Here is a 26,642-nt window from a genome sequence, read left to right on the forward strand (position 1 = left end):
CTCTCTAATAATTTCCCTACCGCTGATGTAAGGCTCACAGGCCTATAATTTCCTGGATTATCCTTGCTACGCTTCTTAAACAAAGGATCAACATTGGCTATTTTCCAGTCCTCTGGGACCTCACCTGTAGCCAATGAGGATGCAAAGATTTCTGTCAAGGCCCCTGCAATTTCTTCCCTTGCCTCCCTTAGTATTCTGGGGTTGATCCCATCAGGCTCTGGGAACTTATCTACCGTAATGCTTTGCAAGACACCCAACACCAACTCCTTTTTGATAATGAGATGACTGAGACTATCTATGCTCCCTTCCCGCGGCTCATCATCCACCAAGTCCTTCTCTTTGGTAAATACTGATGCAAAGTACTCATTTAGTACCTTGCCCATTTCCTCTGGCTCCACACATAGATTCCCATCTCTGTCCTTGAGTAGGCCAACCCTTTCCTTGGGTACCCTCTTGGTCTTTATATACGTATAAAATGCCTTGGAATTTTCCATAATCCTGTTTGCCAATGACTTCTCATAACCCCATTTAGCCCTCCTGTCTCCTTGCTTCAGTTCCTTCCAACTGTCTTTATATTCCTCAAGGGAATTGTCTATTCCTAGCCTTCCAGCCCTTACGAATGCTTCAATACTTTCAATCCAGCACATAAAGACTAGTTCTGACTGTTTCAAGCATTCAGTCACCCAAACTCAGCCAGATATATTCAGGGTAAAATTGTTAATATCTCTGTAAAACACAACCCTCCCTCAGTAAAACGATCCATCCAGCCCATCCTTAAAAGTGTCCATTGACTCCCATCAGATTCCTTCTCTGTTGTCTAAACCTTTTTAAAAGCTTTGACATTCTGAGCAGGTGAATATCAGTGTATAAATTCTTTCCATATTGGTGCAAATCACTTCGATCTACTATTTCAGTGGAGTCACCAAGCTGTTTAGGAGAAATGGGTGGTTGAGGTGAACCTGCTCAATGTTTGGTCATTGGTATCACATGGTTTAATTTCAGATCCTGGGAGGTTGTTCCACACGGTTCACTCTCAGTAACAGCTCCACAGTCACACAGCTTTGGATCATTCGAGAAGGTAACTGCTTGGTGCCTATTGACACCTGCAAATGGGACTGGGTGGACAGCTGTCTGGGAGGAAGGTTGAGGATCATGGTGATATTATCATCACTGTTTATGAGTTTGGGATTGGAATATTAAAACCAATTGGGTTAACACTGGGCGAGCTAATGTGAGATCAGGAGTTTGGAGTTCAATTTCAGCCAGTATATGGAACAGGTGATAACAGAATGACCATCAGTTATACATCCCGCCTGTATCTCCATTATATTCAAGTTAATAGAGAGCACAGTTAGGTGGGTTTGAAATGGCCGGCCAATCGGCGATTGCCCTTTGAAACACTCTGCTGATGTTGAATATTTCACCATCTTTACAGCACAAATTCAGGATTAAATTGTTGGAAGGAAAAATGTGCTTGAAAGCGGTCAGATCCCAACAAGATCAGTAATCAGAACTGAGGAATGGACGCTGCCCTCCCTCTAACCATTTCTTTATCCCTTCGGGCCTCCTGATGTACGGTTCATCGGAGAAACAAGGGGTGGAAAATAAATATAATCGTGGCTTCCTGCTTTGTATGCTGGGTGTGTCGGTATATTGGGAAGGTGCAGGTTACATTAATCAGAATTCTTTTCTATATTTCATGGTGATTTCAGGATTCAGTGATCATTGTTCAATAAACGAATCTGAATGTACACTCTGTGGGACAAAAGCATGAATGCTACAACCGGTGATAGACTTTCGGATAGAAATGTGTCTCAGGCAGTGACGTATATTGGATGGTATTGGGTCAGCCGCCTGTTCTACCCAGCGCCTGATATTGAATTCCACTGAGCAAAGTGGAACTGAGTATCAGGAACTGGGTATAATGGGCTGCTGATCCAGTACCAGAGAAGCATAGAAAAGTTACGGCACAGAAAGAGGCCATTCAGCCCATTTTCACTGCACTGGCTGAATAAACTAGCCATCTAATACTATCCCACCACTGTAGCCTTCTGGGTTACAGGACTTCAGGTGCAGGTCCAGGTATGTTTTATATGAGTTGAGGGTTTCTGCCTCCACCAGCGATCAAGGCAGTGAATTCCAGACCCCCATCACCCTCTGGGTAAAAAGGTTTTTCCTCATGTCCCCTCTAATCCTTCTACTAATCACACATTAATCCCCACTACTCGAGACAAATTCTGGTGCTTTAAATGTTTCTCCTGAAATTATCAGTTTATTAACCTCAGGATAACCAGCATTACTTGGATTGGATTAAATAGAGTCCGAGAGTTAGACAGCACAGAAACAGGCCCTTTGCCCAATCGTCTCTCTGCCGGCCTTCAAGCATCTATCTACTCTCATCCCATTTTCCAGCACTTGGCCCGCTGCCTTGTATGCTATGGCATTTCAAGTGCTCATCTAAATACTTCTTAAATGTTGTGAGGGTTCCTGCCTCTAACACCGCTTCAGGCAGTGTGTTCCAGATTCCAACCACCCTCTGGGTGAAAAATATTTCCTCAAATCCCCTCTAAACCTCCTGCTCCTTACCTTAAATTTATTCCGCCCGCGTATTGACCCCTCCGCTAAGGGAAAAGGTTTCTTCCTATCTAACCTATCAATGCCCCTCATAATTTTGTATACGTCAATCAGGTCCCCCCTCAGCCTTCTCTGCTCTAAGGAAAACAACCCGAGCGATTTCAGTCTCTCTTCATAGCTGAAATGTTCCAGCCCAGGCAACATCCTGGTGAATCTCCACTGCACCCTCTCCAGTGCAATCACATCCTTCCTATTGTGTGGTGACCAGAACTGTACACAATACTCCTGCTGTGGCCTAGCTAGCGTATTATACATCTCCATCAGAACCTCCCTGCTCTTATATTCTGTGGCTCAGTTAATAAGGGCAAGTATCCCATCTGCCTTCCTAACCACCTTATCTACCTGTGACTTCTGCCTTCAGTGATATATGGACAAGTCCACCAAGGTCCCTCTGACCCTCTGTACTTCCTAGGGTCCTACCATCCATTGTATATTCCCTTGCCTTGTTAGTCCTCCCAAAATGCATCACCTCACACTTCTCAGGAGTAAATTCGATTTGCCACAGCTCCGCCCATTTTACCAGCCCATCTCTTTCATCCTGTAATCTAAGGCTTTCCTCCTCACTATTTACTACATCACCAATTTTTGTGTCATCTGTGAACTTACTGATCATATCTCCTATATTCAAATCTAAATCATTAATGTGCACTACAAACAGCCAGGGTCCCAGCATTGATCCCTGCGGTACACCACTGGTCATAGCCTTCCACTTGCAAAAACAACCCTTGACCATCACCCTCTGCCTCCTGCCACTGAACCAAGTTTGGATACAATTGGCCAAATTGCCCTGGATCCCATGGGCACTTACCTTTTGAACCAATCTCTCATGCGGGACCTTATCAAAAATCTTACTGAAGTCCATGTAGACTACAGATTAAAGATGTTTTATTAATGGTCAAACATTTTGTTCTATTTCAAACCTACAGCTCCAGCCCAGGAACTGAGAACTGAACACTGATGGTTCCTTTCTGCAATTCACAGAAAGTGTAATTGAGATGTCTTTGGAAAGCAGTGAGTGACAGAGAACAGTGGGAGCAATGTATCAGTGATGGTAGTAGTCTATGCTTAGTGGGAGTTCTGTATTCAGGCTTTTTCCATTGAATCTCACCTGAGAGTGGAACAATACATCAATTCAAAATAATAACCTCAACAAGGAAATCTGGGAGTTTAGTGACAGCTTTAATCAATATCCCATCCTTCTTTTCATGTAAAAGATCTGATTGGAACAAGTTAAAATAGATCAGACAGTTTTCCCCAATTTCCCAAATAGACCATTTCTCCTTCACAGAATACTGTGGAAAATCAGATGAATTGATGAAGCATCTCCCTTATGGGACTGCAAAAAGGTTCCTGTGTTAACCTGTCATTTTAAGAGTGGGTTAATGGGTGGGTAAGTGCTTTGGAATGTTATCGGAAAGAATTGTAAATACTTACCATAAGTATCATAGGTTTGGTACTTGGGCTCTGTGAATAGAAAACATGTGTATTAATGAAGAAAGATGTTTGAGTACAAGGAGAAAAGGCCACTTAAGAAAGAACAAAGGACAGTCCAGCACAGAAACAGGCCATTCGGCCCACCAAGCCTGCGCCGATCTTGATGCCTGCCTAAACTAAAACCTTCTGCACTTGCGGGGTCCGTATCCCTCTATTCCCTTCCGATTCATGTATTTGTCAAGATGTCTCTTAAACGTCTCTATGGTACCTGCTTCCACCACATCCCCCGGCAACAAGTTCCAGCCACTCACCACTCTCTGTGTAAAGAACTTGCCTCACACATCCCCTCTAAACTTTGCCCCTCGCACCTTAAACCTATGTCCGCTAGTAACTGACTCTTCCACCCTGGGAAAAAGCTTCTGACTATCCACTCTGTTCATGCCGCTGAAAGCTTTGTAAACCTCTATCATGTCGCCCCTCCACCTCTGGCGTTCCAGTGAAAACAATCCAAGTTTATCCAACCTCTCCTCATAGCTATTGCCCTCCAGACCAGGCAACATCCTGGTAAACCTCCTCTGTACCCTCTCCAAAGCCTCCACGTCCTTCTGGTTGTGTGGCGACCAGAATTGCACGCAATATTCTAAGTGTGGCCTAACTAAAGTTCTGTACAGCTGTAGCATGACTTGCCTGTTTTTATACTCTATGCCCCGACCGTTGAAGGCAAGCATGCCATATGCCTTCTTAACTACCTTATCCACCTGCGTTGCCACTTTCAGTGACCTGTGGACCTGGATGTCCAGATCTCTCTGCCTGTCAATACTCCTAAGGGTTCTGCCATTTACTGTATACTTCCCACCTGCATTACACCTTCCAAAATGCATTACCTCACATTTGTCAAAATTAAACTCCATCTGCCATTTCTCCGCCCAAGTCTCCAACCGATCTCTATCCTGCTGTATCCTCAGACAATCCTCATTACTGTCCGCAACTCCACCAAACTTTGTGTCGTCCACAAACTTACTAATCAGACCAGCTACATTTTCCTCCAAATCATTTATATATAGCACAAACAGCAAAGGTCCCAGCACTGATCCCTGTGGAGCACCACTAGTCACATCCCTCCAGTCAGAAAAACACCCATCCACTGCTACCCTCTGTCTTCTATGACCGAGCCAGTTCTGTATCCATCTTGCCAGCTCACCTCTGATCCCATGTGACTTCACCTTTTGTACCAGTCTGCCATGAGGGACCCTGTCAAAGGCTTTACAGAAGTCCATATAGATAACATGCACTGCCCTTCCTTTATCAATTATCTTTGTCACTTCCTCAAAAAACTCAAATCAAATTAGTAAGACACGACCTCCCCTTCACAAAACCATGCTGCCTCTCGCTAATAAGTCCATTTGTTTCCAAATGGGAGTAAATCCTGTCCTGAAGAATCCTCTCTAATAATTTCCCTACCTCTGATGTAAGGCTCACAGGCCTATAATTTCCTGGATTATCCTTGCTACGCTCCTTAAACAAAGGAACAACATTGGCTATTATCCAGTCCTCTGGGACCTCACCTGCAGCCAATGAGGATGCAAAGATTTCTGTCAAGGCCCCAGCAATTTCTTCCCTTGCCTCCCTTAGTATTCTGGGGTTGATCCCATCAGGCTCTGGGAACTTATCTACCGTAATGCTTTGCAAGACACCCAACACCAACTCCTTTTTGATAATGAGATGACTGAGACTATCTACGCTCCCTTCCCGCGGCTCATCATCCACCAAGTCCTTCTCTTTGGTAAATACTGATGCAAAGTACTCATTTAGTACCTTGCCCATTTCCTCTGGCTCCACACATAGATTCCCATCTCTGTCCTTGAGTAGGCCAACCCTTTCCTTGGGTACCCTCTTGGTCTTTATATACGTATAAAATGCCTTGGGATTTTCCATAATCCTGTTTGCCAATGACTTCTCATAACCCCATTTAGCCCTCCTGTCTCCTTGCTTCAGTTCCTTCCAACTGTCTTTATATTCCTCAAGGGATTTGTCTATTCCTAGCCTTCCAGCCCTTACGAATGCTTCAATACTTTCAATCCAGCACATAAAGAGTCGTTCTGACTGTTTCAAGCATTCAGTCACCCAAACTCAGCCAGATATATTCAGGGTAAAATTGTTAATATCTCTGTAAAACACAACCCTCCCTCAGGAAAACTATCCATCCAGCCCATCCTTAAAAGTGTCCATTGACTCCCATCAGATTCCTTCTCTGTTGTCTAAACCTTTTTAAAAGCTTTGACATTCTGAGCAGGTGAATATCAGTGTATAAATTCTTTCCATATTGGTGCAAATCACTTCGATCTACTATTTCAGTGGAGTCACCAAGCTGTTTAGGAGAAATGGGTGGTTGAGGTGAACCTGCTCAATGTTTGGTCATTGGTATCACATGGTTTAACTTCAGATCCTGGGAGGTTGTTCCACACGGTTCACTCTCAGTAACAGCTCCACAGTCACACAGCTTTGGATCATTCGAGAAGGTAACTGCTTGGTGCCTATTGACACCTGCAAATGGGACTGGGTGGACAGCTGTCTGGGAGGAAGGTTGAGGATCATGGTGATATTATCATCACTGTTTATGAGTTTGGGATTGGAATATTAAAACCAATTGGGTTAACACTGGGCGAGCTAATGTGAGATCAGGAGTTTGGAATTCAATTTCAGCCAGTATATGGAACAGGTGATAACAGAATGACCATCAGTTATACATCCCGCCTGTATCTCCATTTTATTCAAGTTAATAGAGAGCACAGTTAGGTGGGTTTGAAATGGCCGGCCAATCGGCGATTGCCCTTTGAAACACTCTGCTGATGTTGAATATTTCACCATCTTTACAGCACAAATTCAGGATTAAATTGTTGGAAGGAAAAATGTGCTTGAAAGCGGTCAGATCCCAACAAGATCAGTAATCAGAACTGAGGAATGGACGCTGCCCTCCCTCTAACCATTTCTTTATCCTTTCGGGCCTCCTGATGTACGGTTCATCGGAGAAACAAGGGGTGGAAAATAAATATAATCGTGGATTCCTGCTTTGTATGCTGGGTGTGTCGGTATATTGGGAAGGTGCAGGTTACATTAATCAGAATTCTTTTCTATATTTCATGGTGATTTCAGGATTCAGTGATCATTGTTCAATAAACGAATCTGAATGTACACTCTGTGGGACAAAAGCATGAATGCTACAACCGGTGATAGACTTTCGGCTAGAAATGTGTCTCAGGCAGTGACGTATATTGGATGGTATTGGGTCAGCCGCCTGTTCTACCCAGCGCCTGATATTGAATTCCACTGAGCAAAGTGGAACTGAGTATCAGGAACTGGGTATAATGGGCTGCTGATCCAGTACCAGAGAAGCATAGAAAAGTTACGGCACAGAAAGAGGCCATTCAGCCCATTTTCACTGCACTGGCTGAATAAACCAGGGCGGCGCAGTGGTTAGCACTGCATCCTCACAGCTCCAGGGACCCGGGTTCGATTCTGGGTACTGCCTGTGTGGAGTTTGCAAGTTCTCCCTGTGTCTGCGTGGGTTTCCTCCGGGTGCTCCGGTATCCTCCCACATGCCAAAGACTTGCAGGTTGATAGGTTTATTGGCCATTATAAATTGCCCCTAGTATAGGTAGGTGGTAGCCGAATATATAGGGACAGGTGGGGATGTGGTAGGAATATGGGATTAGTGTAGGATTAGTATAAATGGGTGGTTGATGGTCGGCACAGACTCGGTGGGCCGAAGGGCCTGTTTTAGTGCTGTATCTCTAAACTAAACTAAACTAAACTAAACTAGCCATCTAATACTATCCCACCACTGTAGCCTTCTGGGTTACAGGACTTCAGGTGCAGGTCCAGGTATGTTTTATATGAGTTGAGGGTTTCTGCCTCCACCAGCGATCAAGGCAGTGAATTCCAGACCCTCATCACCCTCTGGGTAAAAAGGTTTTTCCTCATGTCCCCTCTAATCCTTCTACTCATCACACGTTAATCCCCACTACTCGAGACAAATTCTGGTGCTTTAAATGTTTCTCCTGAAATTATCAGTTTATTAACCTCAGGATAACCAGCATTACTTGGATTGGATTAAATAGAGTCCGAGAGTTATACATCACAGACACAGGCCCTTTGCCCAATCGTCTCTCTGCCGGCCTTCAATCATCTATCTACTCTCATCCCATTTTCCAGCACTTGGCCCGCTGCCTTGTATGCTATGGCATTTCAAGTGCTCATCTCAATACTTCTTAAATGTTGTGAGGGTTCCTGCCTCTACCACCGCATCAGGCAGTGTGTTCCAGATTCCAACCATCCTCTGGGTGAAAAATATTTCCTCAAATCCCCTCTAAACGTACTGCCCCTTACCTTAAATTTATTCCGCCCGCGTATTGACCCCTCCGCTAAGGGAAAAAGTTTCTTCCTATCTAACCTATCAATGCCCCTCATAATTTTGTGTACGTCAATCAGGTCCCCCCTCAGCCTTCTCTGCTCTAAGGAAAACAACCCGAGCGATTTCAGTCTCTCTTCATAGCTGAAATGTTCCAGCCCAGGCAACATCCTGGTGAATCTCCACTGCACCCTCTCCAGTGCAATCACATCCTTCCTATTGTGTGGTGACCAGAACTGTACACAATACTCCTGCTGTGGCCTAGCTAGCGTATTATACATCTCCATCAGAACCTCCCTGCTCTTTTATTCTGTGGCTCAGTTAATAAAGGCAAGTATCCCATATGCCTTCCTAACCACCTTATCTACCTGTGACTTCTGCCTTCAGTGATATATGGACAAGTCCACCAAGGTCCCTCTGACCCTCTGTACTTCCTAGGGTCCTGCCATCCATTGTATATTCCCTTGCCTTGTTAGTCCTCCCAAAATGCATCACCTCACACTTCTCAGGAGTAAATTCGATTTGCCACAGCTCCGCCCATTTTACCAGCCCATCTCTTTCATCCTGTAATCTAAGGCTTTCCTCCTCACTATTTACTACATCACCAATTTTTGTGTCATCTGTGAACTTACTGATCATATCTCCTATATTCACGTCTAAATCATTAATGTGCACTACAAACAGCCAGGGTCCCAGCATTGATCCCTGCGGTACACCACTGGTCATAGCCTTCCACTTGCAAAAACAACCCTTGACCATCACCCTCTGCCTCCTGCCACTGGACCAAGTTTGGATACAATTGGCCAAATTGCCCTAGATCCCATGGGCACTTACCTTTTGAACCAATCTCTCATGCGGGACCTTATCAAAAGTCTTACTGAAGTCCATGTAGACTACAGATTAAAGATGTTTTATTAATGGTCAAACATTTTGTTCTATTTCAAACCTACAGCTCGAGCCCAGCAACTGAGAACTGAACACTGATGGTTCCTTTCTGCAATTCACAGAAAGTGTAATTGAGATGTCTTTGGAAAGCAGTGAGTGACAGAGAACAGTGGGAGCAATGTATCAGTGATGGTAGTAGTCTATGTTTCGTGGGAGTTCTGTATTCAGGCTTTTTCCATTGAATCTCACCTGAGAGTGGAACAATACATCAATTCAAAATAATAACCTCAACAAGGAAATCTGGGAGTTTAGTGACAGCTTTAATCAATGTCCCATCTTCCTTTTCATGTAAAAGATCTGATTGGAACAAGTTAAAATAGATCAGACAGTTTTCCCCAAGTTCCCACATAGACCATTTCTCCTTCACAGAATACTGTGGAAAATCAGATGAATTGATGAAGCATCTCCCTTATGGGACTGCAAAAAGGTTCCTGTGTTAACCTGTCATTTTAAGAGTGGGTTAATGGGTGGGTAAGTGCTTTGGAATGTTATCGGAAAGAATTGTAAATACTTACCATAAGTATCATAGGTTTGGTACTTGGGCTCTGTGAATAGAAAACATGTGTATTAATGAAGAAAGATGTTTGAGTACAAGGAGAAAAGGCCACTTAATAAAGAACAAAGGACAGTCCAGCACAGAAACAGGCCATTCGGCCCACCAAGCCTGCGCCGATCTTGATGCCTGCCTAAACTAAAACCTTCTGCACTTGCGGGGTCCATATCCCTCTATTCCCTTCCGATTCATGTATTTGTGAAGATGTCTCTTAAACGTCTCTATGGTACCTGCTTCCACCACCTCCCCCGGCAACAAGTTCCAGGCACTCACCACTCTCTGTGTAAAGAACTTGCCTCACACATCCCCTCGAAACTTTGCCCCTTATGCTGAGTGCTTAGTGGGAGTTCTGTATTCAGGCTTTTTCCATTGACTCTCACCTGATACCGTTTTGGATACTGTTGGGGGGGATGGCCTATCAGGGGAAAACAGCAGCAGCCAGAGCAGTGGCACCATGGCTGGCACTGTTGTTTAGCAGGGAGGGACAAAGCGCAGAAGAGCAATAGTTAGAGGGGACTCTATAATCAGGGGCACAGATAGGCACTTCTGTGGACGTGAAAGAGACTCCAGGATGGTATGTTGCCTCCCTGGTGCCAGGGTCAAGGATGTCTCTGAACGGACAGGGGGCATTCTGAAGGGGGAGGGTGAACAGCCAGAGGTTGTGGTACACATCGGTACCAATGAAATAGGCAGGAAGAGTGATGAGGTCCTGCAGGGAGAGTTCAGGGAGTTAGGTAGTAAGTTAAAGAAACAGGACCTCGAGGGTTGTAATCTCTGGATTACTCCCAGTGCCACGTGCCAGTGAGGCTAGAAATAGGAAGATAGTGCAGCTAAACACGTGGCTAAGCAGCTGGTGTTGAAGGGAGGGTTTCAGATATCTGGTCATTGGGCTCTCTTCGGGGACAGATGGGACCTGTACAAGAAGGACGGGTTGCATCTAAACTGGAAGGGCACTAATATCCTGGCTGCAAGGTTTGCTAGCGTCACTCGGGTGGGTTTAAACTAGTGTGGCAGGGGGGTGGGAACCAGAGATGTAGGACAGCTAGTGAATTCAATGAGGGGGACATAGTAAATAAGGCCAGTAGGACTAAGAGGAAGATCAGGCAGGGAGATGTTGCTGAGCACAGCGGGACTGGTGGTCTGAAGTGCATTTGTTTCAATGCGAGAAGTATAACAGGTAAGGCAGATGAACTTAGAGCTTGGATTAGTACTTGGAAATATGATGTTGTTGCTATTACAGAGACTTGGTTGAGGGAAGGGCAGGATTGTCAGCTAAATGTTCCAAGCTTTAGAAGCTTCAGGTGGGATAGAGGGGGATGTAAAAGGGGTGGGGGAGTTGCATTACTGGTTAAGGAGAATATCACAGCTGTACTGCGGGAGGACACCTCAGAGGGGTCATGCAGCGAGGCAATATGGGTGGAGCTCAGGAATAGGAACGGTGCAGTCACGATGTTGGGGGTTTACTTCAGGCCTCCCAGCAGCCAGCGGGAGGTAGAAGAGCAGATATGCAGAGAGATTTTGGAAAGATGTAAAGGTAACAGGGTTGTAGTGGTGGGTGATTTTAACTTCCCCAATATTGACTGGGACTCACTTAGTGCTAGGGGCTTGGATGGGGCAGAATTTGTGAGCAGCATACAGGAGGGCTTCTTGAAACAATATGTAGATAGTCCAACTAGGGATGGGGCCATTCTGGACCTGGTATTGGGGAATGAGCCTGGCCAGGTGGTCGAAGTTTCAGTGGGGGAGCATTTTGGGAGCAGTGACCATAATTCCATAAGTTTTAAGGTACTTGTGGATAAGGATAAGACTAGGCCTCGGGTGAAGGTGCTAAATTGGGGAAAGACTAATTATAACAATATTAGGCAGGAACTGAAGAATTTAGATTGGGGCTGGCTGTTTGAGGGTAAATCAATATCTGACATGTGGGAGTCTTTCAAATGTCAACTGATTAGAATCCAGGACCAGCATGTTCCTGTGAGGAAGAAAGAAAAGTTTGGCAAGTTTCAGGAAGCTTGGATAACACGGGATATTGTGAGCCTAGTCAAAAAGAAAAAGGAAGCATTCATAAGGGCTGGAAGGCTAAGAACAGATGAAGCACTTAAGGAATATAAAGACAGTAGGAAGGAACTTAAGCAAGGAGTTAGGAGGGCTAAAAGGAGTCATGAAAAGTCATTGGCAAACAGGATTAAGGAAAATCCCAAGGCTTTTTATACATATATAAAGAGCAAGAGGGTAACCAGGGAAAGGGTGGGCCCACTCAAGGACAGAGATGGGAATCTATGCGTGGAGCCAGAGGAAATGGGCAAGTTACTCAATGAGTACTTTGCATCAGTATTCACCAAAGAGAAGGACTTGGTGGATGATGAGCCTCGGGAAGGGAGTGTAGATAGTCTCAGTCATCTCATTATCAAAAAGGAGGAGGTGTTGGGAGTCTTGCAAAGTATTACGGTAGATAAGTCCCCAGGGCCTGATGGGATCTACCCTAGAATACTGAGGGAGGCAAGGGAAGAAATTGCTGGGGCCTTGACAGAAATCTTTGCATCCTCATTGGTACAGGTGAGGTCCCGGAGGATTGGAGAATAGCCAATGTTGTTCCTTTGTTTAAGAAGGGTGGCAAGGATAATCCAGGAAATTATAGCCCGGTGAGCCTTACGTCAGTGGTAGGGAAACTATTAGAGAGAATTCTTCGGGACAGGATTTACTCGCATTTGGAAACAAACAAACTTATTAGCGAGAGGCAGCATGGTTTTGTTAAGGGGAGGTCGTGTCTTACTAATTTGATTGAGTTTTTTGAGGAAGTGACGAAGATGATTGATGAGGGAAGGGCGGTGGATGTTGTCTATATGGACTTTAGTATAGCCTTTGACAAGGTCCCGCATGCAGACTGGTACAAAAGGTGAAGTCACACTGGATCAGAGGTGAGCTGGCAAGATGGATACAGAACTGGCTCGGTCACGGAAGACAGAGGGTAACAGTGGATGGGTTTTTTTCTGAATGGAGGGATGTGACTAGTGGTGTTCTGCAGGGATCAGTGCTGGGACCTTTGCTGTTTGTAGTATATATAAATGATTTGGAGGAAAATGTAGCTGGTCTGATTAGTAAGTTTGCGGACGACACAAAGTTTGGTGGAGTTGCGGATAATGATGAGGATTGTCAGAGGATACAGCAGGATATAGATCGGTTGGAGACTTGGGCGGAGAAATGGCAGACAAATGTGAGGTAATGCATTTTGGAAGATCTAATGCAGGTGGGAAGTATACAGTAAATGGCAGAACCCTGAGGAGTATTGACAGGCAGAGAGATCTGGGCATACAGGTCCACAGGTCACTGAAAGTGGCAACGCAGGTGGATAAGGTAGTCAAGAAGGCATACGGCATACTTGCCTTCATCGTTTGGGGCATAAAGTATAAAAATTGGCAAGTCATGTTGCAGCTGTACAGAACCTTAGGCCACACTTAGAATATTGCGTGCAATTCTGGTCGCCACACTACCAGAAGGACGTGGAGGCTTTGGAGAGGGTACAGAGGAGTTTTACCAGGATGTTGCCTGGTCTGGAGGGCATTAGCTATGAGGAGAGGTTGGATAAACTTGGATTGTTTTCACTGGAATGACGGAGGTGGAGTGGTGACATGATAGAGGTTTACAAAGTTCTCAGCGGCATGAACAGATTGGATAGTTAGAAGCTTTATCCCAGGGTGGAAGAGTCAGTACTAGGGGACATAGGTTGAAGGTGCGAGGGGCAAAGTTTAGAGGGGATGTGCGAGGCATGTTTTTTACACAGAGGGTGGTGAGTGCCTGGAACTTGCTGCCAGGGGCGGCGGTGGAAGCAGATATGATAGCGACGTTTAAGAGACATCTTGACAAATACATGAATAGGAAGGGAATAGAGGGATACGGACCCCGGAAGTGCAGAAGGTGTTAGTTTCGGCAGGCATCAAGATCAGTGCAGGCTTGGAGGGCCAAATGGCCTGTTCCTGTGCTGTACTGTTCTTTGTTCTTTGAGAGTGGAACAATAGATCAATTCAAAATAATAACCTCAGCAAGGAAATCTGGGAGTTTAGTGACAGCTTTAATCAATGTCCCATATTCCTTTTCATGTAAAAGATCTGATTGGAACAAGTTAAAATAGATCAGACAGTTTCCCCAAGTTCCCACGTAGACCATTTCTCCTTCAGCGAATACTGTGGAAAATCAGATGAATTGATGAAGCATCTCCCTTATGGGACTGCAAAAAGGTTCCTGTGTTAACCTGTCATTTTGAGAGTGGGTTAATGGGTGGGTAAGTGCTTTGGAATGTTATCTGAAAGAATTGTAAATACTTACCAATAGGTTGATAGGTTTGGTACTTGGGCTCTGTGAATAGAAAACATGTATATTAATCGAGAAAGATGTTTGAGTACAAGGAGAAAAGGCCTGTTAATACTTTCAATCCAGCGCATAAAGAGTCGTTCTGACTGTTTCAAGCATTCAGTCACCCAAACTCAGCCAGATATATTCAGGGTAAATTGTTAATATCTCTGTAAAACACAACCCTCCCTCAGTAAAACTATCCATCCAGCCCATCCTTAAAAGTGTCCATTGACTCCCATCAGATTCCTTCTCTGTTGTCTAAACCTTTTTAAAAGCTTTGACATTCTGAGCAGGTGAATATCAGTGTATACATTCTTTCCATTTTGGTGCAAATCACTTCTATCTACTATTTCAGTGGAGTCACCAAGCTGTTTAGGAGAAATGGGTGGTTGAGGTGAACCTGCTCAATGTTTGGTCATTGGTATCACATGGTTTAACTTCAGATCCTGGGAGGTTGTTCCACACGGTTCACTCTCAGTAACAGCTCCACAGTCACACAGCTTTGGATCATTCGAGAAGGTAACTGCTTGGTGCCTATTGACACCTGCAAATGGGACTGGGTGGACAGCTGTCTGGGAGGAAGGTTGAGGATCATGGTGATATTATCATCACTGTTTATGAGTTTGGGATTGGAATATTAAAACCAATTGGGTTAACACTGGGCGAGCTAATGTGAGATCAGGAGTTTGGAATTCAATTTCAGCCAGTATATGGAACAGGTGATAACAGAATGACCATCAGTTATACATCCCGCCTGTATTTCCATTTTATTCAAGTTAATAGAGAGCACAGTTAGGTGGGTTTGAAATGGCCGGCCAATCGGCGATTGCCCTTTGAAACACTCTGCTGATGTTGAATATTTCACCATCTTTATAGCACAAATTCAGGATTAAATTGTTAGAAGGAAAAATGTGCTTGAAAGCTGATAGATCCCAACAAGATCAGTAATCAGAACTGAGGAATGGACGCTGCCCTCCCTCTAACCATTTCTTTATCCTTTCGGGCCTCCGATGTGCGGTTCATCGGAGAAACAAGGGGTGGAAAATAAATGTAATCGTGGATTCCTGCTTTGTATGCTGGGTGTGTCGGTATATTGGGAAGGTGCAGGTTACATTAAACAGAATTCTTTTCTATATTTCATGGTGATTTCAGGATTCAGTGATCATTGTTCAATAAACGAATCTGAATGTACACTCTGTGGGACAAAAGCATGAATGCTACAACCGGTGATAGACTTTCGGATAGAAATGTGTCTCAGACAGTGACGTATATTGGATGGTATTGGGTCAGCCGCCTGTTCTACCCAGCGCCTGATATTGAATTCCACTGAACAAAGTGGAACTGAGTATCAGGAACTGGGTATAATGGGCTGCTGATCCAGTACCAGAGAAGCATAGAAAAGTTACGGCACAGAAAGAGGCCATTCAGCCCATTTTCACTGCACTGGCTGAATAAACTAGCCATCTAATACTATCCCACCACTGTAGCCTTCTGGGTTACAGGACTTCAGGTGCAGGTCCAGGTATGTTTTATATGAGTTGAGGGTTTCTGCCTCCATCAGCGATCAAGGCAGTGAATTCCAGACCCCCATCACCCTCTGGGTAAAAAGGTTTTTCCTCATGTCCCCTCTAATCCTTCTACTAATCACACGTTAATCCCCACTACTCGAGACAAATTCTGGTGCTTTAAATGTTTCTCCTGAAATTATCAGTTTATTAACCTCAGGATAACCAGCATTACTTGGATTGGATTAAATAGAGTCCGAGAGTTAGACAGCACAGAAACAGGCCCTTTGCCCAATTGTCTCTCTGCCGGCCTTCAATCATCTATCTACTCTCATCCCATTTTCCAGCACTTGGCCCGCTGCCTTGTATGCTATGGCATTTCAAGTGCTCATCTAAATACTTCTTAAATGTTGTGAGGGTTCCTGCCTCGACCACCGCTTCAGGCAGTGTGTTCCAGATTCCAACCACCCTCTGGGTGAAAAATATTTCCTCAAAGCCCCTCGAAATCTCGTGCCCCTTACCTTAAATCAATAACGCCAGGTTATTGACCCCTCCGCTAAGGGAAAAAGTTTCTTCCTATCTAACCTATCAATCCCCCTCATAATTTTGTATACTTCAATCAGGTTCCCCCCTCAGCCTTCTCTGCTCTCAGGAAAACAACCCGAGCCTTTTCAGTCTCTCTTCATAGCTGAAATGCTCCAGCCCAGGCAACATCCTGGTGAATCTCCACTGCACCCTCTCCAGTGCAATCACATCCTTCCTATAGTGTGGTGACCGGAACTGTACACAGTAGTCCAGCTGTGGCCTAGCTAGCGTATTATACATCTCCATCAGAACCTCCCTGCTCTTATATTCTATGGCTCAGTTAATAAAGGCAAGTATCCCATATGCCTTCCTAACCACCTTATGTACCTGTGACTTCTGCCTTCAGTGATCTATGGACAAGTACACCGAGGTCCCTCTGACCCTCTGTACTTCCCAAGGTCCTACCATGCATTGTATATTCCCTTGCCTTGTTAGTCCTCCCAAAATTCATCACCTCACACTTCTCAGGATTAAATTTGATTTGCCACAGCTCCGCCCATTTTACCAGCCCATCTCTGTCATCCTGTAATCTAAGGCTTTCCTCCTCACTATTTACTGCACCACTAATTTTCATGTCATCTGTGAACTTACTGATCATATCTCCTATATTCACGTCTAAATCATTAATGTGCACTACAAACAGCCAGGGTCCCAGCATTGATCCCTGCGGTACACCACTGGTCATAGCCTTCCACTTGCAAAAACAACCCTTGACCATCACCCTCTGCCTCCTGCCACTGGACCAAGTTTGGATACAATTGGCCAAATTGCCCTGGATCCCATGGGCACTTACCTTTTGAACCAATCTCTCATGCGGGACCTTATCAAAAATCTTACTGAAGTCCATGTAGACTACAGATTAAGGATGTTTTATTAATGGTCAAACATTTTGTTCTATTTCAAACCTACGTCTCCAGCCCAGGAACTGAGAACTGAACACTGATGGTTCCTTTCTGCAATTCACAGAAAGTGTAATTGAGATGTCTTTGGAAAGCAGTGAGTGACAGAGAACAGTGGGAGCAATGTATCAGTGATGGTAGTAGTCTATGCTTAGTGGGAGTTCTGTATTCAAGCTTTTTCCATTGACTCTCATCTGATACCGTTTTGGATACTGTTGGGGAGGATGGCCTATCAGGGGAAAACAGCAGCAGCCAGAGCAGTGGCACCATGGCTGGCACTGTTGTTTAGCAGGGAGGGACAAAGCGCAGAAGAGCAATAGTTAGAGGGGACTCTATATTCAGGGGCACAGATAGGCGCTTCTGTGGACGTGAAAGAGACTCCAGGAAGGTATGTTGCCTCCCTGTGCCAGGGTCAAGGATGTCTCTGAACGGACAGAGGGCATTCTGAAGGGGGAGGGTGAACAGCCAGAGGTTGTGGTACACATCGGTACCAATGAAATAGGCAGGAAAAGTGATGAGGTCCTGCAGGGGGAGTTCAGGGAGTTAGGTAGTAAGTTAAAAAAACAGGACCTCTCGGGTTGTAATCTCTGGATTACTCCCTGTGCCACGTGCCAGTGAGGCTAGAAATAGGAAGATAGTGCAGCTAAACACGTGGCTAAGCAGCTGGTGTTGAAGGGAGGGTTTCAGATATCTGGTCATTGGGCTCTCTTCGGGGACAGATGGGACCTGTACAAGAAGGACGGGTTGCATCTAAACTGGAAGGGCACTAATATCCTGGCTGCAAGGTTTGCTAGCGTCACTCGGGAGGGTTTAAACTAGTGTGGCAGGGGGGTGGGAACCAGAGATGTAGGACAGCTACTGAAGTAAATGAGGAGGACATGGTAAATAAGGCCAGTAAGACTAAGCGGAAGAGCAGGCAGGGAGATGTTGCTGAGCACAGCGGGACTGGCGGTCTGAAGTGCATTTGTTTCAATGCGAGATGTATAACAGGTAAGGCAGATGAACTTAGAGCTTGGATTAGTACTTGGAAATATGATGTTGTTGCTATTACAGAGACTTGGTTGAGGGAAGGGCAGGATTGTCAGCTAAATGTTCCAAGCTTTAGAAGCTTCAGGTGGGATAGAGGGGGATGTAAAAGGGGTGGGGGAGTTGCATTACTGGTTAAGGAGAATATCACAGCTGTACTGCGGGAGGACACCTCAGAGGGGTCATGCAGCGAGGCAATATGGGTGGAGCTCAGGAATAGGAAGGGTGCAGTCACGATGTTGGGGGTTTACTACAGGCCTCCCAGCAGCCAGCGGGAGGTAGAAGAGCAGATATGCAGAGAGATTTTGGAAAGATGTAAAGGTAACAGGGTTGTAGTGGTGGGTGATTTTAACTTCCCCTATATTGACTGGGACTCACTTAGTGCTAGGGGCTTGGATGGGGCAGTATTTGTGAGGAGCATACAGGAGGGCTTCTTGAAACAATCTGTAGATAGTCCAACTAGGGATGGGGCCATTCTGGACCTGGTATTGGGGAATGAGCCCGGCCAGGTGGTCGAAGTTTCAGTGGGGGAGCATTTCGGGAACAGTGACCATAATTCCATAAGTTTTAAGGTACTTGTGGATAAGGATAAGAATAGTCCTCGGGTGAAGGTGCTAAATTGGGGAAAGACTAATTATAACAATATTAGGCAGGAACTGAAGAATTTAGATTGGGGCTGGCTGTTTGAGGGTACATCAACATCTGACATGTGGGAGTCTTTCAAATGTCAGCTGATTAGAATCCAGGACCAGCATGTTCCTGTGAGGAAGAAAGAAAAGTTTGGCAAGTTTTGGGAAGCTTAGATAACGCGGGATATTGTGAGCCTAGCCAAAAAGAAAAAGGAAGCATTCGTAAGGGCTGGAAGGCTAAGAACAGATGAAGCACTTAAGGAATAAAAAGACAGCAGGAAGGAACTTAAGCAAGGAGTTAGGAGGGCTAACAGGAGTCATGAAAAGTCATTGGCAAACAGGATTAAGGAAAATCCCAAGGCTTTTTATACATATATAAAGAGCAAGAGGGTAACCAGGGAAAGGGTTGGCCCACTCAAGGACAGAGATGGGAATCTATGCGTGGAGCCAGAGGAAATGGGCAAGTTACTCAATGAGTACTTTGCATCAGTATTCACCAAAGAGAAGGACTTAGTGGATGATGAGCCTCGGGAAGGGAGTGTAGATAGTCTCAGTCATCTCATTATCAAAAAGGAGGAGGTGTTGGGTGTCTTGCAAAGCATTACGGTAGATAAGTCCCCAGGGCCTGATGGGATCTACCCGAGAATACTGAGGGAGGCAAGGGAAGAAATTGCTGGGGCCTTGACAGAAATCTTTGCATCCTCATTGGTACAGGTGAGGTCCCGGAGGATTGGAGAATAGCCAATGTTGGTCCTTTGTTTAAGAAGGGTAGCAAGGATAATCCAGGAAATTATAGCCCGGTGAGCCTTACGTCAGTGGTAGGGAAATTATTAGAGAGAATTCTTCGGGACAGGATTTACTCCCATTTGGAAACAAACAAACTTATTAGCGAGAGGCAGCATGGTTTTGTTAAGGGGAGGTCGTGTCTTACTAATTTGATTGAGTTATTTGAGGAAGTGACGAAGATGATTGATGAGGGAAGGGCGGTGGATGTTGTCTATATGGACTTTAGTATAGCCTTTGACAAGGTCCCGCATGCAGACTGGTACAAAAGGTGAAGTCACACTGGATCAGAGGTGAGCTGGCAAGATGGATACAGAACTGGCTCAGTCACAGAAGACAGAGGGCCACAGTGGATGGGTTTTTTTCTGAATGGAGGGATGTAACTAGTGGTGTTCTGCAGGGATCAGTGCTGGGACCTTTGCTGTTTGTAGTATATATAAATGATTTGGAGGAAAATGTAGCTGGTCTGATTAGTAAGTTTGCGGACGACACAAAGTTTGGTGGAGTTGCGGACAGTAATGAGGATTGTCAGAGGATACAGCAGGATAGAGATCGGTTGGAGACCTGGGCGGAGAAATGGCAGACAAATGTGAGGTAATGCATTTTGGAAGATCTAATGCAGGTGGGAAGTATACAGTAAATGGCAGAACCCTGAGGAGTATTGACAGGCAGAGAGATCTGGGCATACAGGTCCACAGGTCACTGAAAGTGGCAACGCAGGTGGATAAGGTAGTCAAGAAGGCATAGGGCATGCTTGCCTTCATCGTTTGGGGCATAAAGTATAAAAATTGGCAAGTCATGTTGCAGCTGTACAGAACCTTAGGCCACACTTAGAATATTGTGTGCAATTCTGGTCGCCACACTACCAGAAGGACGTGGAGGCTTTGGAGAGGGTACAGAGGAGTTTTACCAGGATGTTGCCTGGTCTGGAGGGCATTAGCTATGAGGAGAGGTTGAATAAACTCGGATTGTTTTCACTGGAATGACGGAGGTGGAGGGGTGACATGATAGATGTTTACAAAGTTCTCAGCGGCATGAACAGATTGGATAGTTAGAAGCTTTATCCCAGGGTGGAAGAGTCAGTACTAGGGGACATAGGTTGAAGGTGCGAGGGGCAAAGTTTAGAGGGGATGTGCGAGGCAAGTTTTTTACACAGAGGGTGGTGAGTGCCTGGAACTTGCTGCCAGGGGCGGCGGTGGAAGCAGATACGATAGCGACGTTTAAGAGACATCTTGACAAATACATGAATAGGAAGGGAATACAGGGATACGGACCCCGGAAGTGCAGAAGGTGTTAGTTTCGGCAGGCATCAAGATCAGCGCAGGCTAGGAGGGCCAAATGGCCTGTTCCTGTGCTGTACTGTTCTTTGTTCTTTGAGAGTGGAACAATAGATCAATTCAAAATAATAACCTCAACAAGGAAATCTGGGAGTTTAGTGACAGTTTTAATCAATGTCCCATCTTCCTTTTCATGTAAAAGATCTGATTTGTACAAGTTAAAATAGATCAGACAGTTTCCCCAAGTTCCCACATGGACCATTTCTCCTTCAGCGAATACTGTGGAAAATCAGATGAATTGATGAAGCATCTCCCTTATGGGACTGCAAAAAGGTTCCTGTGTTAACCTGTCATTTTAAGAGTGGGTTAATGGGTGGGTAAGTGCTTTGGAATGTTATCTGAAAGAATTGTAAATACTTACCAATAGGTTGATAGGTTTGGTACTTGGGCTCTGTGAATAGAAAACATGTATATTAATCGAGAAAGATGTTTGAGTACAAGGAGAAAAGGCCTCTTAATACTTTCAATCCAGCGCATAAAGAGTCGTTCTGACTGTTTCAAGCATTCAGTCACCCAAACTCAGCCAGATATATTCAGGGTAAATTGTTAATATCTCTGTAAAACACAACCCTCCCTCAGTAAAACTATCCATCCAGCCCATCCTTAAAAGTGTCCATTGACTCCCATCAGATTCCTTCTCTGTTGTCTAAACCTTTTTAAAAGCTTTGACATTCTGAGCAGGTGAATATCAGTGTATAAATTCTTTCCATTTTGGTGCAAATCACTTCTATCTACTATTTCAGTGGAGTCACCAAGCTGTTTAGGAGAAATGGGTGGTTGAGGTGAACCTGCTCAATGTTTGGTCATTGGTATCACATGGTTTAATTTCAGATCCTGGGAGGTTGTTCCACACGGTTCACTCTCAGTAACAGCTCCACAGTCACACAGCTTTGGATCATTCGAGAAGGTAACTGCTTGGTGCCTATTGACACCTGCAAATGGGACTGGGTGGACAGCTGTCTGGGAGGAAGGTTGAGGATCATGGTGATATTATCATCACTGTTTATGAGTTTGGGATTGGAATATTAAAACCAATTGGGTTAACACTGGGCGAGCTAATGTGAGATCAGGAGTTTGGAATTCAATTTCAGCCAGTATATGGAACAGGTGATAACGGAATGACCATCAGTTATACATCCCGCCTGTATCTCCATTTTATTCAAGTTAATAGAGAGCACAGTTAGGTGGGTTTGAAATGGCCGGCCAATCGGCGATTGCCCTTTGAAACACTCTGCTGATGTTGAATATTTCACCATCTTTATAGCACAAATTCAGGATTAAATTGTTGGAAGGAAAAATGTGCTTGAAAGCGGTCAGATCCCAACAAGATCAGTAATCAGAACTGAGGAATGGACGCTGCCCTCCCTCTAACCATTTCTTTATCCTTTCGGGCCTCCGATGTGCGGTTCATCGGAGAAACAAGGGGTGGAAAATAAATATAATCGTGGATTCCTGCTTTGTATGCTGGGTGTGTTGGTATATTGGGAAGGTGCAGGTTACATTAATCAGAATTCTTTTCTATATTTCATGGTGATTTCAGGATTCAGTGATCATTGTTCAATAAACGAATCTGAATGTACACTCTGTGGGACAAAAGCATGAATGCTACAACCGGTGATAGACTTTCGGATAGAAATGTGTCTCAGGCAGTGACGTATATTGGATGGTATTGGGTCAGCCGCCTGTTCTACCCAGCGCCTGATATTGAATTCCACTGAACAAAGTGGAACTGAGTATCAGGAACTGGGTATAATGGGCTGCTGATCCAGTACCAGAGAAGCATAGAAAAGTTACGGCACAGAAAGAGGCCATTCAGCCCATTTTCACTGCACTGGCTGAATAAACTAGCCATCTAATACTATCCCACCACTGTCGCCTTCTGGGTTACAGGACTTCAGGTGCAGGTCCAGGTATGTTTTATATGAGTTGAGGGTTTCTGCCTCCACCAGCGATCAAGGCAGTGAATTCCAGACCCCCATCACCCTCTGGGTAAAAAGGTTTTTCCTCATGTCCCCTCTAATCCTTCTACTAATCACACGTTAATCCCCACTACTCGAGACAAATTCTGGTGCTTTAAATGTTTCTCCTGAAATTATCAGTTTATTAACCTCAGGATAACCAGCATTACTTGGATTGGATTAAATAGAGTCCGAGAGTTATACAGCACAGAAACAGGCCCTTTGCCCAATCGTCTCTCTGCCGGCCATCAATCATCTATCTACTCTCATCCCATTTTCCAGCACTTGGCCCGCTGCCTTGTATGCTATGGCATTTCAAGTGCTCATCTAAATACTTCTTAAATGTTGTGAGGGTTCCTGCCTCGACCACCGCTTCAGGCAGTGTGTTCCAGATTCCAGCCACCCTCTGGGTGAAAAATATTTCCTCAAAGCCCCTCGAAATCTCGTGCCCCTTACCTTAAATCAATGACGCCAGGTTATTGACCCCTCCGCTAAGGGAAAAAGTTTCTTCCTATCTAACCTATCAATCCCCCTCATAATTTTGTATACTTCAATCAGGTTCCCCCTCACCCTTCTCTGCTCTAAGGAAAACAACCCGAGCCTTTTCAGTCTCTGACTGTGACTTCTGCCTTCAGTGATCTATGGACAAGTACACCGAGGTCCCTCTGACCCTCTGTACTTCCTAGGGTCCTACCATGCATTGTATATTCCCTTGCCTTGTTAGTCCTCCCAAAATTCATTACCTCACACTTCTCAGGATTAAATTTGATTTGCCACAGCTCCGCCCATCTTACCAGCCCATCTCTGTCATCCTGTAATCTAAGGCTTTCCTCCTCACTATTTACTGCACCACTAATTTTCATGTCATCTGTGAACTTACTGATCATATCTCCTATATTCACGTCTAAATCATTAATGTACACTGCAAACAGCAAGGGTCCCAGCATTGATCCCTGCGGTACACCGCTGGTCACAGGGGTCCACTTGCAAGAACAACCCTCGACCATCACCCTCTGCCTCCTGCCACTGGACCAAGTTTGGATACAATTGGCCAAATTGCCCTGGATCCCATGGGCACTTACCTTTTGAACCAATCTCTCATGCGGGACCTTATCAAAAATCTTACTGAAGTCCATGTAGACTACAGATTAAAGATGTTTTATTAATGGTCAAACATTTTGTTCTATTTCAAACCTACGTCTCCAGCCCAGGAACTGAGAACTGAACACTGATGGTTCCTTTCTGCAATTCACAGAAAGTGTAATTGAGATATCTTTGGAAAGCAGTGAGTGACAGAGAACAGTGGGAGCAATGTATCAGTGATGGTAGTAGTCTATGCTTAGTGGGAGTTCTGTATTCAGGCTTTTTCCATTGACTCTCACCTGATACCGTTTTGGATACTGTTGGGGGGGATGGCCTATCAGGGGAAAACAGCAGCAGCCAGAGCAGTGGCACCATGGCTGGCACTGTTGCTTAGCAGGGAGGGACAAAGCGCAGAAGAGCAATAGTTAGAGGGGACTCTATATTCAGGGGCACAGATAGGCGCTTCACTGGACGTGAAAGAGACTCCAGGATGGTATGTTGCCTCCCTGGTGCCAGGGTCAAGGATATCTCTGAACGGACAGAGGGCATTCTGAAGGGGGAGGGTGAACAGCCAGAGGTTGTGGTACACATCGGTACCAATGAAATAGGCAGGAAGAGTGATGAGGTCCTGCAGGGGGAGTTCAGGGAGTTAGGTAGTAAGTTAAAAAAACAGGACCTCTCGGGTTGTAATCTCTGGATTACTCCCTGTGCCACGTGCCAGTGAGGCTAGAAATAGGAAGATAGTGCAGCTAAACACGTGGCTAAGCAGCTGGTGTTGAAGGGAGGGTTTCAGATATCTGGTCATTGGACTCTCTTCGGGGACAGATGGGACCTGTACAAGAAGGACGGGTTGCATCTAAACTGGAAGGGCACTAATATCCTGGCTGCAAGGTTTGCTAGCGTCACTCGGGAGGGTTTAAACTAGTGTGGCAGGGGGGTGGGAACCAGAGATGTAGGACAGCTAGTGAAGTAAATGAGGAGGACATGGTAAATAAGGCCAGTAAGACTAAGCGGAAGAGCAGGCAGGGAGATGTTGCTGAGCACAGTGGGACTGGCGGTCTGAAGTGCATTTGTTTCAATGCGAGATGTATAACAGGTAAGGCAGATGAACTTAGAGCTTGGATTAGTACTTGGAAATATGATGTTGTTGCTATTACAGAGACTTGGTTGAGGGAAGGGCAGGATTGTCAGCTAAATGTTCCAAGCTTTAGAAGCTTCAGGTGGTATAGAGGGTGATGTAAAAGGGGTGGGGGAGTTGCATTACTGGTTAAGGAGAATATCACAGCTGTACTGCGGGAGGACACCTCAGAGGGGTCATGCAGCGAGGCAATATGGGTGGAGCTCAGGAATAGGAAGGGTGTAGTCACGATGTTGGGGGTTTACTACAGGCCTCCCAACAGCCAGCGGGAGGTAGAAGAGCAGATATGCAGAGAGATTTTGGAAAGATGTAAAGGTAACAGGGTTGTTGTGGTGGGTGATTTTAACTTCCCCAATATTGACTGGGACTCACTTAGTGCTAGGGGCTTGGATGGGGCAGTATTTGGAAGGAGCATACAGGAGGGCTTCTTGAAACAATCTGTAGATAGTCCAACTAGGGATGGGGCCATTCTGGACCTTGCATTGGGGAATGAGCCCGGCCAGGTGGTCGAAGTTTCAGTGGGGGAGCATTTCGGGAACAGTGACCATAATTCCATAAGTTTTAAGGTACTTGTGGATAAGGATAAGACTAGGCCTCGGGTGAAGGTGCTAAATTGGGGAAAGACTAATTATAACAATATTAGGCAGGAACTGAAGAATTTAGATTGGGGCTGGCTGTTTGAGGGTACATCAACATCTGACATGTGGGAGTCTTTCAAATGTCAGCTGATTAGAATCCAGGACCAGCATGTTCCTGTGAGGAAGAAAGAAAAGTTTTGCAAGTTTCAGGAAGCTTTGATAACGTTTGATATTGTGAGCCTAGCCAAAAAGAAAAAGGAAGCATTCGTAAGGGCTGGAAGGCTAAGAACAGATGAAGCACTTAAGGAATAAAAAGACAGCAGGAAGGAACTTAAGCAAGGAGTTAGGAGGGCTAACAGGAGTCATGAAAAGTCATTGGCAAACAGGATTAAGGAAAATCCCAAGGCTTTTTATACATATATAAAGAGCAAGAGGGTAACCAGGGAAAGGGTGGGCCCACTCAAGGACAGAGATGGGAATCTATGCGTGGAGCCAGAGGAAATGGGCGAGTTACTAAATGAGTACTTTGCATCAGTATTCACCAAAGAGAAGGACTTGGTGGATAATGAGCCTCGGGAAGGGAGTGTAGATAGTCTCAGTCATCTCATTATCAAAAAGGAGGAAATGTTGGGTGTCTTGCAAAGCATTAAGGTAGATAAGTCCCCAGGGCCTGATGGGATCTACCCCAGAATACTGAGGGAGGCAAGGGAAGAAATTGCTGGGGCCTTGACAGAAATCTTTGCATCCTCATTGGTACAGGTGAGGTCCCAGAGGATTGGAGAATAGCCAATGTTGTT

At 45.1% G+C, this 26,642-nt stretch overlaps 1 protein-coding gene across 8 annotated transcripts in view; it reads right to left on the reverse strand.

Moving 5' to 3' along the window:
• LOC137361949 (adhesive plaque matrix protein-like) overlaps positions 1-26,642 on the reverse strand; it is a 94,346-nt gene that overhangs the window by 38,364 nt on the left and 29,340 nt on the right. For 4 of the 8 annotated variants that reach the window (XM_068026536.1, XM_068026532.1, XM_068026533.1 and 1 more), the window contains 4 exons: positions 21,450-21,479; positions 14,298-14,327; positions 9,937-9,966; positions 4,069-4,098 (listed from right to left, as the gene is read on the reverse strand). In XM_068026536.1, the coding sequence (XP_067882637.1) occupies positions 4,069-4,098; positions 9,937-9,966; positions 14,298-14,327; positions 21,450-21,479 (120 nt within the window). The remainder of the gene's footprint in view (positions 1-4,068; positions 4,099-9,936; positions 9,967-14,297; positions 14,328-21,449; positions 21,480-26,642) is intronic. The other 4 variants (XM_068026539.1, XM_068026537.1, XM_068026534.1 and 1 more) reach the window with 3 other exon arrangements.

This window comes from Heterodontus francisci, unplaced genomic scaffold, assembly GCF_036365525.1.
Source record: "Heterodontus francisci isolate sHetFra1 unplaced genomic scaffold, sHetFra1.hap1 HAP1_SCAFFOLD_323, whole genome shotgun sequence".
Taxonomy (NCBI): Eukaryota; Metazoa; Chordata; class Chondrichthyes; order Heterodontiformes; family Heterodontidae; genus Heterodontus; species Heterodontus francisci.